The sequence below is a fragment of the Notolabrus celidotus genome, chromosome 17 (genome assembly GCF_009762535.1).
Source record: "Notolabrus celidotus isolate fNotCel1 chromosome 17, fNotCel1.pri, whole genome shotgun sequence".
Classification (NCBI taxonomy): Eukaryota; Metazoa; Chordata; class Actinopteri; order Labriformes; family Labridae; genus Notolabrus; species Notolabrus celidotus.
The window spans coordinates 20,712,496-20,730,624 of NC_048288.1; the positions used below are offsets into that span (position 1 = coordinate 20,712,496).

The window sequence follows — 18,129 nt, forward strand, 5'->3', positions numbered from 1 at the left end:
ACGAAAGCAAAAAAAAGCACTGAATGTATTTCTCCTACTCCCAATGTTGTGATATGCTTTAAGATGGTGGGGGTGCAGGGAATTGGTCCCTGAATGCATCTCAAGGTGAGCGTCACCTTACTGAGGCAGAGCAAGAGGAGAAAAAGTTAGCAGCAGCATGTAAAGGGCAACTGCCACTTCAGATAAGTGTATTAAAGCGGCCAGTGAATGGAATCACACCACTGATGCACATGCAGGGAACATTAAGAGTGAAGGTTCATCCCAATCTCCACGAATAAGTCACGCATAAGGAGGTCACATAACTGTGCAGAATATCCAGCAGCATGCATGTCACGTGAGTAATGCAAATATGATACAGGCCCCTGCATATGAAGCAGTTTAGCACATTGTATGGAAGCCCGAAGCAGACATGCATTCACACATTGTATACCCGGTTTTCTTTAGATGACGATTAATTTCCAGTTGTTTTATCAACGTCTCAATTCATTTTTGTGTTGTCTCAGGATGACAGCGCTGGTTTTCTCATGATTACAGGATCATTTTCTGGAGATCAACATCAAAACAACAGGCTGGTCACTGTGTTAGACCAGAACAGTTCATGCCATGCTGCGATCACCCAAACTAATGAGCTGAGTTAGGCTCATTCTGTTTGTTTCATGCTTTTATAACTCTACAGATATGAGTTACGATCATGAGTCATAATCTCGTAAACGCAGTGAATTAAATTAAGGATGCATGTCCACTTGTGGCTTCTGTACAATTGGGAAAACATGGTTAAGAATCTTAAAAAACCTACATATGTTAATCTTTGTTTTTTCTCTGATTGTACCTTGACTGCAAGTTCAATTTGTATAAGATAAATAAGTAGTCAATTTTTCCCTTCAGGCAACTGAGGTGTAATATTTGTCTACTTATGACACTATGGCTACTTTTAGTTAACGTTCATAAAATCAAAGGGTAAAAACACACATTTCAATGTAATGCTTCCCATCCTAGAAATAAAAGATCTTAGGCTACTTTTATACTTTTGACAGCTTAAGAGGGGAAAGCTTCTCCTTGTACAAGCATAAAACTTGAAGAGTTTCTTCATACAGCCTACAAATGAACTCAAGGTCAGCAAACATAAGAATGAATTATTTACAAGTTAATATGAGATCCGATCATGAGTTGTAATCTTGTAAACGCAGTAAATTAAATTAAGGATGCATGTCCACTTGTGGCTTCCGTACAATTGGGAAAACATGGTTAAGAATCTTAAAAAACCTACATATGTTAATCTTTTTTTTCTGGTTGTACCGTGACTGCAAGTTCAATTTGTATAAGATAAATAAGTAGTCCATGTTTCCCTTCAGGCAACTGAGGTAATATATGTCTACTTCTGACACTATGGCTGCTTTAAGTTCATAAAATGAAAGATGAAAAACACACATTTCAATGTAATGCAAGCATATTCTTGTTTCCCATCCTTAGAATAAAAGGTCTTAGGCTACTTTTATACTTTTGACAGCTTAAGAGGGGAAAGCTTCTCCTTGTACGAGCACAAAACTTGAAGAGTTTCTTCATACAGCCTACAGATGAACTCAAGGTCAGCAGACATAAGAATGAATGATTTTCCTTACTGTGGATTTTTGGACTTCCTTTGTGTTGACTCGGAGGAAGGTCCGCGAACTGTACCCGGTGTCCCGACATGTCCGGTACGTACCACCTCTCAGGTCAGAACCACGCGACCACCGACTGTGTGTTCTCCTTTCACTGGGCTCGTTCCAAAGTATCCGGTAACTTCTGTTCTGACTGTGCGTTTGGTGCGCGTAGGAATCCTTCACACCGGTGGGAAGCGTCTGTCATTGACTTTCCCCCTGCTCTCTCTGTGTGTGTGTGTGTGTGTGTGAGTGTGTGCGTGTGTGTGTGTGTTTCGCTGACTGTGTGCCAATACTGCAGCAGCCCGCTCTCTCGGTCCACTCTCACCTGCCCTCTGCTCCTCTGTATCCTGATACTTTCTGCTCCATATGAGAAGCAGAGAGAGGCTCCGTCTCTCCTCCCGCATTGGAAAAGATCAAACTTTTTTTTTTCTGCCTAATGTCCACATGACTGCAGGGTTACGTCATCATTGTAAAGCGCTCAGGCCAAATGAATCATAATAACCCCAGAACAGAGTTGATGTAGGAAGTGTGTGATGATTATGGATGATCATGCATATTTCACTATCAGTCTAACAATCACTGTCATCACCCTCAGTTTTGAAAATGTACTGCATTATCAATACAAACTTTCTGAACTATCAGTCTCCAATTTCCCACCTTATTAATTAGCCTACTTACACGGAAATCAGCGTCAGGTAACCCGGAAGCGTTTCACTTCCTGTGTTTAAAAGTCAGAGTACTACATAGCTCGTTAAAATCAATACAATTGGGTGGAAAGTACCACTTTGAGATCAGTTAAAAAGTCCCTCAATGAACGGTAACTTTGTTAATGTATAAAGGGAGCTACACCGCCACCCAATGGAAGAAAGGCGCAGTGACATCAGAGGGCTGGCTTCCGGGCAGAGTCAATTAAAGAAGCCTGACCTGTTTTTTTCAAACTGCAGTACAAACAACCGTTTCATAGCTTACCAGCAGTGGTGGACAGTTACAAAGTAAATTTACTTGAGTACTGTACTTAAGTACATTTTTTGATTGTTTGTACTTTACTTGAGTATTATTTTGGGGGAAACTTATTACTTTTACTTAACTACATTTGAAAGACAAATATCATACTTTTTGATTCCACTACATTTCTATCAGTGCTCTAGTTACTCACTACTTTTGCTTTAAAGTCAGCTCATTAATTGTCTTTTCTTCTTTGATATCAGATCCCAAAGACCGTTAACTGTTCGTGAACTTGTGCTTGGTTTGTCTAAATGGTGTAGCTGTACCTTGGTTGCATGTAGAACAAATGCAGATCAAACGTTATTCATACTCATATGCACCACAAACACTGCCACCAAAATCCTCTGCCTCCCCACACCCAACCTGTCTGACCTCAACAACAGAGCCATCATACGCAGAGCACGGACTATAACACTGGACCCCCAACACCCCCTCTACTCAGTCTTCACACTCCTCCCATCCAGTCGCAGATACAGATCCCCTTACTGTAGGCGAGCCCGGTTTGGCAGAAGCTTTGTCCCATCGGCCATTGCACTGCTAAATAAAATGCCATTGTAATGTGTCTGGTGTGTTTATATGTGTCCGGTGTGCATATATGTGTCTGGTGTGCATATATGTGTCTGGTGTGTTCATATGTTTTTGGTGTGTTTATATGTGTCCGGTGTGTTCATATGTGTCCGGTGTGTACATATGTGGGATGAGGTGCACCATTGTTGTGAGGTTGGGTGGATGTTTATTGTTTATTGTGTTTATACATGTATTCCTGTACAGACGGTGGCAACAATTCTCCTTATTAAGAACAAATAAAGATCTATCTTATCTTATTCGTATCAGTCTGTTCATTTAGTTGTGGTGATGATGGCTAAGGCCAAGAAGGATGATGGTTCTCTACCTGAGAACTACGGCCGTATTTTAAGTCTACGTTTGAGGTTTTAGAAATAGAGAATGATTGGTATGATCTGTTTACCACACAAAAACTTCCTCACATCCTACAAAACATCATCATCTAACCTGAGAAAGCATGTCGAGTTCTGTAGGTAACACACTTGTTTTATTCCAGATGAACATTTGAAACTTGTCTGTGCTTGTAGTAACTTAGTTTATATTTCAAGGTATACCTTTTAGATATGAAGTTATGTATAATGTAGCAGAATGTACACCCATGTATTCTTGACTGCACTCATGCATTGTGAAAATATGTTTTGACATATTTTAAAAAGTACTTTGAATACTTCAGTATTTTTAAAAGCAAGTACTCCAGTACTTGTACTCAAGTTATAATTTGACAACACAATTTTCCCTTGTATTGGAGTAATATTTGACCAGGAGGATCTATATTTTGACTGAAGTAATGAAGAAGTGTACTTTGTCCCCCACTGATTACCAGTGCAAGTTTAGGAGTCCCAAGGAGGCAAAAAATGCTCCTCTGTGGGGAATCACAGCCTCTGTAACTCATTTATGTAAATTATTTGACTGTAGTTTTAATGCTGAGTTCAAATCTCCCTTTAAAAATAATATTGAATTACATTTTGTTTCATGTTTTGTTGGTCTGTTGCACTCTCTTTCTTTGTCATACAATACATTGATTATATTTTGAAGCAAAGAATGACAACTACTCATAAGTTTTACTAGATTTGTACTATATCTAACATGATATAAAAGGAAGAAAAAGGTAAAAATGTGACTGTGAGAGAAATTTTAGAAGCGTAATATCGCAAATATTTTTTATCTTATCAAAAAAAATGGAGACATTGCCCCAAATATGACTTCCCACACTCCCTCAAATTTTCCTGGTGCACACAAAATAATTAGCAGGCTAAATCCTACTATTTTAAAATAACCATGTATCAAATGGAGATTAATTTAACACCCGAATATTGCACTTGTTTTTCATAAAAATATGTTCAAACTCACCATGGACAATCTGAAATATCTTATCTAATTCAACTTTAAAAAATATGCGATTGTTATGCTCACAATTTGTTTCTGCTGTTATGGCCCAAAAAAATGTGACTGCATCTTCACAGTACAGAGGGAACAACAAATCAGCAGATCCACAAACTACAGCCAAATTGTACTTATTAATGGAGAGTGGACATCACAGCTTCATATTGCTTCGACAAAGCACAGGTGTCTTGTGATCTGTGCACTCAGCTGTCACTTAATACACTAAAATCTGCGGCCTGACCCGAGTGAGAGGCCTTCAAACATCTCTGTTTAATTGAGGATGGCAGGGAGGGAAGGATGAGTAATGCATCCAGTCATGCTGCTTAATGGATGGGTCTCGGATGCAACATTCAGCACACAAGATAACACAGTTGACAATATTATTTGATACCGGATGAGGATTTCAGTCAAACTTTTGCAAGAGATGGAGTACAGCAAAGTTAATAAATTTGAGTTACAAAAAAGACGTGAGGAATCATGTTTAATCCAAGTTTTATTCTAAAATACTTTGTCAAAACACCTATATGGAATTGTAATAACAGAAAAAGTGACTTGTACTTAAAGACACACTCTCTGGACTCGTCTGATAGGACTTCTGTGCAAAAGAGAGTAGCTATACAAGTAGTAAAACAAAAGAGGAAAGTGGCAATTCAAAAGCTCAGACATATTTAACAGCATGTTTTCAATCATTTCACCATAACCCAAACTATTAGAAGATCAGACTCACACACTTTCAAACCTTTTCTTCCACTAATGCAGCAGTACTATTAAAAAACAACATATGTGCACTGCACGTCTTTCTCTTGATGTATAAATCTTATAAAAATAATTTAAAGCATGTAGAAACCAGGCAGGTCAGTGGTTCTGTCTTCTACTCTATCAGTGTACATCCTTTATATTTTCATCACACAGTGTTTTTCTTTCACGCAGATCCATTCTGCTCAATGTACATTTTAGATAAAGAGGCCGCCATCGACTTTGCCAGTTCTTCATCCCGTTTCCTTTGCATCTGCGAGTTCCTGCACCAGTCCTCGTACTCTGGATTGGGGAGCGAGTTGTCCAGAAGGACGTCGTAGTGGCCGTTGCTGAGCCAACTCAGCCAAATCGCAGGTTTGGACGCATCCTCCTCTCCGAGATAGTGCACCATGGTGGAAACAGTCGGGCTCTCCAGGCTCCCACCTGTCGTCAGGTGGATGTTGACGTTCAGCATCTGGCTCATGGCGAGGAGCTCAGGGTATCCGGCCCAGGCACCATCCTGCGCTGCATTGATCAGGAACTCCCCTGCATCTCCTTCTATGATGGGGTTGAACTCGTCCAGGTGGTCTGCAATGTGGTGGACCGTCTGCTCTCTCAGTTCTGCGTGTCTTGCCTGGTCACCGAACGTGGCCTTACACACAGCTCTGTACAGACAGTTTCCATCTGGAATGACGTGGTACCTGAATTTGTGTCTTTCCTGAAGGTACTTGTTCTGTTTCTCCACCTCAGCCAGGTACCTGGTAACCTTATCGTTGATGTCCTCTTTTTCTTGCCTTCTCTGTTGTGGTGACTCCTGTAAAACGCTGAGCTCAAAGGACCGTCTCTCCTCGGGTTCTGGAGCAGCTTTGGCAATAAAATCCTCCTTTAAAGGGTCTTCATGGTGAGCTGCCCTAGAGGGAGGTATCTCCTCTTCATTTAATGAGGACCATCCATTGCTCCTGAAGGAGGGATGACTCTCTGACACTGTATCATCCTCACTTGAACTCCCAACAATCCTTTTGTTTTCTTCTGTTCTGGGTCTACAGATGTTGCTGCTGTTGAAAAAGTGATCTCCAACCAGCTCTTGGCAGTCATCTGCCCCGTTTCTTATATGATCTATCAAGTCCACAATCACATCAGAGTCACAGTCATTATAGAGGATACTCTCACCATTACTGATAGAGTCAGGAGAGGGGGGTTTGGTCTTGGACTCCCTTACGATATGGATTGGCACAGACCTCTCCACTCCATCAGGTCGGCGGATTAATATCTCAGCAGTCGATGTGAAGTAAATCGGCCTCATAGAAGAAGCTTCATAACATGAAAAGGCAGGCATGTTTGCGGAAGAAGAAGCAGCAGACTCTCTCTCCGGATCCCCGTTGGTGGTTGAAGTAGTTCCTGGGTGTGGAAGTCCCTTCTTATCGGCCTCAGGGGAACTCGGTGTAGTCCCGTTCGGACGCTCAGCAGCGGCCGATAAAGTTATTGTAACTTTGCGAGACGACCTCGGGTAGTGTGTGAGCACACTGTTGTACAGATGCATTTTGAAGGAGTCCTTTATACCGGGGCTGTTACTGAGAGATGACAACAATATCTAAAAATACCTTCCGTGTCATCAACAACAGCAAAGTTGTAGGGAGCGTTTCCATGGTCCTCAGTCCTGTCATTGACACGCAGAGACGAGGAGACGCTCCACTTTAGTCCTCTGGCGTCATTTGCTGTTGGGGTGCCTCCCTAATTTTAGACTTCAGAATGTTACAAGACACTGTCCGCGTTCCATGTGTCAAGTCGTTTCCATGCAAGCGACGCGTTTCCGGTTGGAAGCTTTCAAAATAAAACCCCAATTGTTTGTAAGACTGAAACACAATTACAAGGTATATTTTAAGTTAAGTTAAGGTCCAACATTATATTAAAATATTACACGTAAATAGTTTAATTATTATTCTGATTTTTTAAATTATTATTTTAATCATTAATATTGAATCATTGCTTTAATATTAATTTATGTAATTTAATTATTCATTTCTTGTATTCATCTGATCTTGTTAATGCTACCTTATTTTTAACTTTTCTTTCCAATATTACTTATTTTATTATTTTTTACTGTATTGATTTTATTTTATTTTTAAGTATTTTATTTATAATCATGCCTTTTATAATTTTACCATATATTATAATTTTATGTTTTCTGTAGGCTATCTCTGTTATTCTGTGTAGCACTTTGGGCTGCATGTTTTTAAGTATGAAAGGTGATATAATAAAGTTGAGTTGAGTTGAGTTAAAAAAATATGTATGATTACTCAAAGACAGCATAATGGTTGTTTTATTTTCCTATCAGACAATTAGGCTAGATAAACTAATTATGCCTTTTCTTTTTTTTCAATATAATTCACTTGGTATTGTTTTCAAACCCGGTAACAAACATCAAAATCAGAAGAAAAGACAAAATTCAGACAGAAATGATACAACAATACCAAGCACCAACCTTGGGTCTAAAAATATGAGTCCAATGCGGAAGTGCTAAAAACTGCGGTTCCTCAAGGATCCGCCTGAGGCTGGCTCCGGAAGTACCGGAAACCACATACACACTAATTCCAAAAAGCCGATCTCTACAGCAGAAATAGTTCCCAGTTCACAAACATCAAAGTTAGAAGAAAAGACAAAATTCCAACAGAAACAATGCAATAATATAAATACTATAATATAAAACGTGACTTATTATTGTTGATTCACACATTTTAGTAGATTAGCCTCTTTATCTGTAATTTTTTTAATGAAAATGTTATAATATGATGTTATTTTACAGTCAAGCTGAACAAACACAAGGACAGACGTGCGAAAGATACATTTTGTTTATTCTTATTAATATCTTTAATTATTTGGAAGTATTTCCTCACTGTACAGTGACCTAGCAGAACTATTTAACAGCTTTATTTTGAAGGCAAAACAACTGTAACATCCGGTATCGTCATTTTGACTGTGGCCTTTCAACTTACGGGTTCTTACTGAGGCGACGCATCAGTGTTTGACCAAAGGTTCAAAAATGTAAAGGATTTGATGTGTCACTTTAAAAGAAAGGTAATCAGATTTTTGCTTTAAGGCAAACATTAGTAAAGTTAGCCTCCCATAGCCGACAGGGTAAAGAAATGTGATCTGTCACTATGACATAAAATAGTGTCGGATAAAGGCAGAGCAACTTGTGGACACACACTAAACTTTTCTTTTATACCCTCTTACCAAAATATAAAACAATATCAAACAAAAACGTCAAGCATAAAGTAACATTAAATATAATATATCTCAATTGAGAATACACTTGACACCAGAACTTCCAGTAGGACACAGTATTTTATACATATTTCATTGGGAAAAGGGAATAAACTATGGGATGAAACATTTAAACTGGCTGATATTGACATACTGGTAACAGCAGACTGCTGCCCAACCTGCTCACATCTCTATTTTTAACACATTGACTGTTTCTGCCTGTAGCCTGAAACAGAGTCATGCTACTTGTGTCTGATATGAATGAGAGTGCTTAATATAGATATTACACAGAGGGGATGGTTACAACTGCAACTGCAACTGCAAAGCCAAATTATAACAGAAGACCATGACAGCAAATATCCCCATGCAGACATGCAGATAAGCATTTTATTTATTCTGTTTTCCCATGATAAAAAGTCATCTACTTTCCAGTTGTTTGTTTGAGAACTCAATCTATTTATCTTGTTATCAAGCTAACAGCGGTTTGCCCATCATAACCAACTTATTTATCTCATTATCTTGAGATAACAAAACTGGTTTAAACATGATAAGTTATTTTCAGTCCTAATCCAGATATCATATTTTTTCTCATTATCTCATCATAACAAATCTTCTTTTCCCTCTATAAGGAAATCTTGTATCTCGTTATAAAGAGATGATTTCTCATGACAACAGGATGATTTTCTTGTGAGCTAAAGAATGAAACAATGTCTGATCACTGTCATAGGCCATGCAGTATGGTGAGCGGTTTTAACATTCTTTTTTCTAAACACACTCCTCCTGTCAGTAATTCTACTTTAGATATCCACATAGCATTTTGTCCTACAGTTATAAGTGTATTCTCACAAGAAGATATACATTCAAAGATATCCATGTTGACATTCTCACCAGAAGGAAAGATATTTGAGAGCATCTGGAACTGTATTTCTCTCAAATCCAAGGTATCTTAAAATCCTTAAAAAGTTTGAATGATTTATCATGTATTAGCTGCATTGGTTATCTATTACATACATCTGAAATTCACTTCTTACATAATGAGCTTTTCCATTTCAGACATCTACAGTGCTATTCTTTCTATCATGGATGAACACTTTTGAGGATGTGTAATGATTATGTAAGATGTCATGATTTCATGTGCAGATATCAAAACAGAAAAAAGAAAATCTGGTGATTTAGAATGTCATTTTGGCTATCAAATATCATAACTACTTTGTTATTTGTAAAAAATATTATTTTACAGATATCCATATTAGGCAATATGACTAGATAAGATCTAACTTTACCTCACATTCTCATTTCAGATGTCCACCATCCAATTCTTAGTCATTATTTAGTTCTCAGATATCAATAGAAAAAAAATCTAAAATTGTATTTACAGTTAATAAAGTTTCTAACAGTGAGACTGTCTTTGTCGATATTTTTATGACTATTCTTCCTATTAAATACAGTTTCCACTAGATAATATTCTGTTATATAATTTCAGATAGGAGGAGTGTGTGGAATAAATGTTAAAACAGCTTCTCATAAGTTATGTTTATAATATTTAATCACAATTGCAGAAGTATAAAACTGCATTCTGAATGTGAGCAACAGTTATGGATATCAAAAATGCTGTATTGTATGTATAACATTTGTATTTTTTGGATTAAAATTGCAGTTTTATGCTTCTGTTATATTTTTATATATGTCAAAATGTATTTTGTATATCCAAAATAGCATTCTAGATATCTGGCATGCTTTTTGACTGATGGTACATATCTGACAGTAAGAATTATAATGTATATATATAAAATTAAATTTGATTCACATGAATGGCAAAAGTGATGTCATTATTAAGTAATAAGAATTACGCTGTGGGTATCTGAAGTGTACATTTTGAACAGGAAGAATTGGATAACAGATCTCTGTAATAATTTGGAGATAACATGCTTTACGTATATTTCTTCTCAGAAATCAAAACATGAGGTGTTCCGGTGATGTTTGATCATAATTTTAGGATTTACCCAACACCTCTCCATCATAAAGAGCAGGCAAAATCCTCACAGACCCCTCCCATCCTGGGTAACACTCCAGCCAGTGCTTCAGAGCTCTGAGCACCAGAACATCCCGGCAGGAGCAACTTCTTCCCTCAGGCCGTATCCCTCATAAACAATCAACAGTAAACCACTTAAGACTCCTGTGATACATCACATACATGTGCAATCCTTGATTTCCAGTGCAATATCTCAATAACCATGTGCAGTATTGTGATTTATCCCATAACATATTTTATTGTTATATTCATCCACTAAAATTTGCACTCTGGCTTAGGTTAATTCGTTTATTTGTCTTAAAAATACTTCCATGCCTTTCTTTGTACAAATGGTATTTTTATTTTTATTTAGATTTAGAAATTTTAAGGTTAATTTTTAGGTTTTTATATTTATTGTCCTCTCTTGTTGTGTCCTTACTATCTTGTTGTGTTCTTACTGTCTTGTTGTGTCCTTACTGTCTTGTTGTGTCCTTACTGTCTTTTGTGTCCTTACTGTCTTGTTGTGTCCTTACTGTCTTTTTGTATCCTTACTGTCTTGTTGTGTCCTTACTGTCTTGTTGTGTCCTTACTGTCTTTTTGTGTCCTTACTGTCTTTTTGTGTCCTTACTATCTGGTTGTGTCCTTACTGTCTTTTTGTGTCCTTACTGTCTTTTTGTGTCCTTACTGTCTTGTTGTGTCCTTACTGTCTTTTTGTGTCCTTACTGTCTTTTTGTGTCCTTACTATCTGGTTGTGTCCTTACTGTCTTGTTGTGTCCTCACTGTCTTTTGTGTCCTTACTGTCTTGTTGTTTCCTTACTGTCTTGTTGTGTCCTTACTGTCTTGTTGTGTCTTTACTGTCTTGTTGTGTCCTTACTATTTTGTTGTTCTTACTGTCTTGTTGCGTCCTTACTGTCTTGTTGTGTCCTCACTGTCTTTTGTGTCCTTACTGTCTTGTTGTGTCCTTACTGTCTTGTTGTGTCCTTACTGTCTTGTTGTGTCCTCACTGTCTTTTGTGTCCTTACTGTCTTTTTGTGTTCTTACTGTCTTGTTGCGTCCTTACTGTCTTGTTGTGTTCTTACTGTCTTTTGTGTCCTTACTGTCTTGTTGTGTTCTTACTGTCTTTTGTGTCCTTACTGTCTTGTTGTGTCCTCACTGTCTTTTGTGTCCTTACTGTCTTGTTGTTAAGTACTAGTGTTCCATTCACCACGTCAAAGTCCTTGTTTGTGCAAGCTCACTTGGCAATAAAGAGTTCTTGAATCTTGATTCATCATAAAGCAGGTACGTCGTTGAGCCAACAGAGGGAGTCAGGGTTCCTTTTTTTTACCTTCCATTATTTGTTAATATTGTATTCAAGACAGAGTACCTCAAACAGGCACGCGGGGGCGACATTTAGCTTTTGCAGGGACAAATGAACGCCTGTCTGGAACAAATGCATGTAAAGAGACGATGCTACAGCAGCTGTCGCAAGGTTGTGTACTGCATACAAATGGGGACATTGATCTTTTTTTCCCTCGCTCGCTGTAGCCTACTGTTGTCTTAATAGTAGTAGCCTAACCTGAACTGATCCACTAAATTGGCCCGGTTTCTCTCCATTTCAATTACGCATACATACTTTGTGAAATAAATGTACATTCTTGCGAGACATTAGTTCAACAGTGCTTTAGCTAATTTTGATATTTTGAATAGAAATGACACATAAACTTAGGAAATCATGCTTCAGAGTGGACACATGCGACAAAAATCTACATTGACATCTGTGTTGGGAGTGTACACGGCACATGCTTGCATTAGGATACTATAATAGCGTAAAATAAGCATGCATGCTGAAAAAATATGACGATAGGGACAACAATGTGTAGAATACAATAAAAAACACTTAAATATAGCCTAATACATCGGATATTCTGCTAAACAACATACTTAAATTATAAATAACGTGATAAAAACAACACAAAGTGTAATGTTTTTTGCACCAGACTTAATATTGCCTGTAGCAATAACGTGATTGTTCGTCTGGTCTATTATTTATGTAAGATGTAGCACGAGGTCCGCAGTGCTCGCAGCCTGTTGTTGTTGTTGTCATTCTGACGGCCCGCCTAAACCTACTCTGCTCAGCTTTAACATTAACTAAATGTTGATGTTTATATTCTGTAGTGTTTGTTTTGGGGGGGTTGTCTGAAATACTGTAAAGCTTATAGCGAGACTGTATCCATGTCAGTGGAACAAGCCATGCTGATGTCAGAGCTTTTTCCTCTGCCCTCCACGGTGGGAGGATCTCTGTGCGTTGAGTCACGCAGCTGTCAAAGATAGCTGTCACCCAGTTTCAGGATCAAACACACACAGTCAATGAGAAAAGGGCTTTGAGCCGACAGGACGCAGAGATCTCAGGTAACCCCCCCTCCCCGTCTCTCCTCAAGTCTCCAAACAAGGGCGACCAGAAAAGGAGATCGGAAGGAATCCAAAAACGGGGGGAAAGAAGCGAGTTTTTGATGAATAAGGATTTTCGCATATTCGGATACACACTGGAGAAAAGAAGAAAAACACTACACTAACACAAAGGCAGTTTTCTTCTGCGCTTCATAAGGAAAAAGTGGGATTTTTTCACACGGTGATGAAGACGAAAAAAGGTAGGTTGGACTACTTGGAAGAGAATGATTGTCAAATTGAGTGAGAATAAACGAGAGACGGCGATTTTTAGAGAGCGATTCCCCCCATAAGCGAAGCACGCAGTCTATTGTTTCCTTTCCAGACATGACAGGGGGCTTTTTCTGCCATGTGCTGGCGCGATGTCAAAAGTCAATATTGCTCTTGTCTGTTCATAATTTGTATTTTGTTCATATAATCAGTGCAGGTTTGACGTATTAATACACTTATGTTTCACCATGTGTTCTGGGCTTTATCTCACAGTGTAATTGGAGTAACTTTAAGTACAAAAAAAACCCATCGAAAGTGGATAAAAGGTGATTTGAGCTGATTAACACGCTACATTTGTGTCGAAGTGTGTCCACAGTGAGGTTTCAAGTATAACTGTAGCGACTATTGTGACTTCAAGAGTTTGAAATGTTACATTTTCAACAACGTGCAAGCTTCAATAACCGATAATGTTGCATGTGTTAACAGTCACCCACCGGAAGAAAACATCTCGAGCGCCTTTTAATAGTATCTAAATCCAAATGTAGGCTAATGTTCATCCTGACCTCATTGTGGGAACTTGCTGTTGCCTTGTTACATTCGTGGACCTCGTGGTGCAGCGCGCACCACACAATAGAAAACCTCTTACAAGTTGGTTTAAAGTCACCAAAAACAGTGTCTGCGTGGCGTTCAAACGCGTTTTCTGCCCCCACTGTGTGAAACTGTGATGTTTGGAAGTGAGTAAACTTTATTGCGAAGTCTCTATTTGCGTGTAGAAACTTTTGAATTGCATACAAAGAAGCACGCAGCCCTAGATTCTTTTGTTTAGTCTGGAGACGCTGATTTGCAACAGGTCTCCCCTCCCCCTTCCCCTCTCTCTCCAGCCTACGTAATTACCTCATCCTGTTGGCCGCACAGACTTGGGAACTTTCTTGCTCCTCTCCCACTACTTTGGCCCATAGCAGACAGCATAGGATTAAATCCCCTCTTATATTCAGACTTTTTCTTATGGGTTTTTTGTCTGCATGCATTGCCAGCTGCTCTAACCCATGAAGATGTAAGCTAAACATCACCTCTATGTAAATAAATATGCATCCTTTTTATCACTGACTCGTGTAAATTAGGTCTTACTGTCCCAATTATTGTAAAATGTCATAAAAATATGTTTTAAAAAGTGACCAAAGTAGTTGTGGGTTTGTTTTGTCAGGCTTTAAAATTCAAAAGTAGGCTAATTCAAAGGACCCAAATCCTGTTTGATCATGACTCACTTTGATTAGACATGCCTGAATTTTAAAAGGAAAGCAACTCTGTAATCTCTGCAATGTTGCCAGTCCCCAAAACAGATTCTCCCTTTATCTTGCAGTGATTGTCCTTGTGGTCAACTCAGTGTACTTAACTTATCCAAGCATGCAAGGTGTGCTCTCAGGCTGTACAGTAGACCTGGGCTTGTATTTGTCAAGGCAGGTTTTATAACTGCCAGAGCATCAGACCAGCCTTTGTGACGTCCCCACCCCCCCCCCCCCCCTCCTTCCCTCCCTCCATCGCTCCCTCCTCCTCCTCACACCCTCCCTGGCTCCTTATATGAATCACATGGCTGAACTTGACAGCTTGCTTCTGACACATCAGCTGCCTCCCAGACAGCTTGTGTTTGGTGAACGGCTGCGCCACAGCGGCTGGGAGCCCAACAACAGTTTGGCTGACATAAGAGGGATACATATTGTTCTTTGTCCTTTTTCTCAAGCTCTCTCTTTTCCCTCCTTGCTGCTGCTGGTTGTACGCAGGTTTGATGATGCTGTCAGGGAGCGAGACTGATGACGAGGACAGCGTGGATGCCCCCCTGGATCTTTCCTCAAGCGCGGGGAGCAATGGGAAACGGAAAAGGCGGGGAAATCTGCCCAAGGAGTCGGTTCAGATCCTCCGGGACTGGTTGTACGAGCACCGATACAACGCTTACCCTTCGGAGCAGGAGAAAGCCCTGCTTTCCAAGCAGACGCAGCTCTCCACACTGCAGGTACACACTCAGAGGAAGACAGAAACAACACCCCCAGAGTGTTTACAGACCACTGTAAAAGTAGATGAAGAAAGTGTCGGCTTGACTGAATCACTTCCTTTCTAGAGGGCTAACAAAACATGACACATAAACAGAGAATTGAAGGTCATCCAAAGCAGCTTGATGTTGCAACTTTAAAGCCTGAGACAACGTGAGTAAGCTCACTCCCTGTGCGCTGCTGTGGGCTTGGCTGAGGCACTCGGACAGGAATTTCCCTCCCTCCAGCCCCTTTCCATCCCAGCTGTCTGGGAACAATGCAGAGTCATTTACAGGGTTAGAGCTCCCTGAGCCAGTTACAACTAGCCTGCAGGACTGAAGAAAGAAAAGAGAGATGCCTGTGATTACTGCTGTAACAAAGGAGATTACTTTAGATTGAAAACTAACTTAGAAACAAGATTCCAAAAGTGACATTTTTGAAAGTTGTTTTTCCTGAATTTCAATTTCTTCTGATAAGCAGGAGAAAAATATACAGCCTCAGGTTGAGTTTACTCCGAGGGGGGTGGTTGTTTACCTTTTCAATTTGATTCCTCTATTGAAAACACAGGTGCCAACTGCACCTGGGTATAAGTGTACCAGCAGATTTTTCTTTTAGATTGCAAGGCAGAACATCAGTGAGCCATGTGACTCAGCATGCTTTTTTTTGTCGTCTTCTCCAGGTGTGCAACTGGTTCATCAACGCACGGCGGCGACTTCTCCCAGAGATGCTAAGGAAAGACGGCAAAGATCCAAACCAGTTCACCATCTCTAGGAAAGGCAGCAAAGCGGGCGACAGCTTCTCAGACAGCTCCCAGTCGCCCAAACACTGCAGCCCCGCGGCAAGTACGGAGGAGAGCTACGACAAACGCGTCCTCCACCCTTCCAGCTTTGAACCAGCCGTGTCCGGCGTCCTGAGGAATGCCCTGTCCCCATCCTTACCCTCTCCAACCTCCTTGTCACCACCTCCAGGGATCATCCCCACCCGGCCTTCAGTCATCTGTCACACTACTGTCACCGCAGCGATACAGGCCCCTCCCTCCGTGCCCGGAATGAACTGCGACAGGGCGGAGGAGCTGCTGCAGCACGCACAGGCGCTTCTCAGGTGCAAGGAGGAAGAGCCGTTCTCTACCACCACCACCACCACCACCGCCAGCACCACCACTACCACCATCCTCAGCGGCACCGGCATGGAGGGCAACCTGAGCCCCCGAAGCGGGCTCTTCAACACCCCTCCCCCTACCCCTCCAGACCTCACACAGGACTTCAGCGGCTTCCAGCTCCTGGTGGACGTGGCTTTGAAAAGGGCCGCGGAGATGGAGCTGCAGGCCAAACAGCTGGTCTCCTAAAAAGGGACAAAGTTACACAAAAAGAAGAAGAAGAAGAAAAAGGAGGGAAAAGAGACTAAATTTGTGTCTCTGACTTTGGAACTCCTCCTGAGTTCAGTGACTTGTCTGCACGCGACAGAGAACAAACACATAGACGCCTGATCATTTCTATTTTTGGTAAACCAATCAAGTTGACGAGGATGTTTTTTTATGGAGAAAAACAAACTGTATCGAGGTGCCTTGGCTGTAAGTTGTTTATTCATTTCACATACATGCGTATGTTTCTACATGTGTATCTTATTTGCACACAGGGACCAAAAAAATGTTATCAGAGAAATGCTGCCTGTCTTATGTCTTTCCATTTTTACTGTGTATGATTCTAGAGAGCTAGAAGCAGCCCTCATCCACACCCGTTTACCGTCACACATTTCACAGATCAGTTCCTACTTGGTCTGCCTCGTTTGTTTGCACACTAACGGCAGAGGAAGGTCATCTCAGTGTCTTAAACATACTTTGCTCTTGGCATCTATGACAAACTTATTCACTACTGTAGAAAATGTTGTTTTCATGAGTATAAGTATAGTTTCGATTTTGTATTTACTTTTAGCTATTTTTAAAAGAAAAAAACCTCTATGCTTTTGTTTTTCACTCTTTTTTTCCCCATCAAGGGATATTTCAGATGACCAATGTAGCAGGTTCTTAGTCGGAGCCTTCATCCAATTATCACTCAGCGGGGGAAAAAAACAACGGCCAGTGGACTGGAAAATGAAAACACTACAGATGTCTTTTTTCTGCATTTAGCTGTTTTTACGACCCGTCAAAGACAGCAGTTTTTGAAATCACCAAAAACACATTTTCATGTATAATAGGACCATGTGTATAGCTAATGTGACACCATGCCCAATGATGTGATTTCTTTTCATACTGTGCAATGTTTGTGGCAAAAAGGGGTCACATGGGATTCAAATAAAGTTTTGTTTTTCTACAGCTCAGACTTTGACAGTTTATTTTCCCTCTCTTCAGCCTAACACACATCTATACATGTTTTCTTGTAAACCTGACTAAAACTTTGTGAAGATGACTGATTCATCCCTGAAGGATAAGGAGAGTGAGTCAGAGTGCTCGGTAAACAAAAAGGAGGGATGACAGAAATAGTCTAGCATTCATGTCTTTCCACAGGCTACCGTTAGGAGACATTCCTGTGTGCGGGAGGTTTACAACAGCTCCTGCCAATTAGCATAATCCTGCATAAATTAACACCAGCAAACGGCAGACGTCAACAGTTTCTTGCCAGCGGGTGCTTTGTGTGTCCCTGCATCTCAATAGAGTCGATGTAAGTCAATACATGAGGCAGCTTACAGCTCAGTTCAGTGGCTCATTTGAGGCTGCGTGGACAGCTGTTCCCTTCTGGTGCTGCTAAAGCTTCTTCATCGGACTCAATAGGATTTGTTGTCTACATTTGGCAAGACAGACACCTTTTCATTCATTACATTTTTATCTCTGAAGCTCAAAAACTTCTGATGTGAGAAGAAAAGTAAATCTTTG

At 40.2% G+C, this 18,129-nt stretch overlaps 2 protein-coding genes across 2 annotated transcripts; one reads left to right on the forward strand and one right to left on the reverse strand.

Moving 5' to 3' along the window:
* Positions 1 to 5,057: 5,057 nt before the first annotated feature.
* Positions 5,058 to 7,131, reverse strand: LOC117829392 (OTU domain-containing protein 1). The gene has a single exon (XM_034707046.1). It carries the CDS (start codon positions 6,865 to 6,867, stop codon positions 5,515 to 5,517), a length of 1,353 nt encoding a protein of 450 aa, XP_034562937.1. The 5' UTR covers positions 6,868 to 7,131; the 3' UTR covers positions 5,058 to 5,514.
* Positions 7,132 to 12,684: 5,553 nt separating this feature from the next.
* tgif1 (TGFB-induced factor homeobox 1) lies at positions 12,685 to 17,576 on the forward strand. The gene is made up of 3 exons (XM_034706611.1): positions 12,685 to 13,229; positions 15,015 to 15,244; positions 15,940 to 17,576. The coding sequence occupies exons 1-3, from the start codon at positions 13,214 to 13,216 to the stop codon at positions 16,603 to 16,605; spliced, it is 912 nt and encodes a 303-aa protein (XP_034562502.1). The 5' UTR covers positions 12,685 to 13,213; the 3' UTR covers positions 16,606 to 17,576.
* The last annotated feature ends 553 nt before the right edge of the window (positions 17,577 to 18,129 follow it).

What these genes read in the sequence shown, in the direction of transcription:
- LOC117829392 (XM_034707046.1), bottom strand. Translation starts at nt 6,867, where the DNA reads ATGCATCTGTACAACAGTGTGCTCACACACTACCCGAGGTCGTCTCGC.
- tgif1 (XM_034706611.1), top strand. An exon ending in CGCAGCTCTCCACACTGCAG is followed by an intron (nt 15,245 to 15,939) that starts GTACACACTCAG and finishes CGTCTTCTCCAG; the next exon opens with GTGTGCAACTGGTTCATCAA.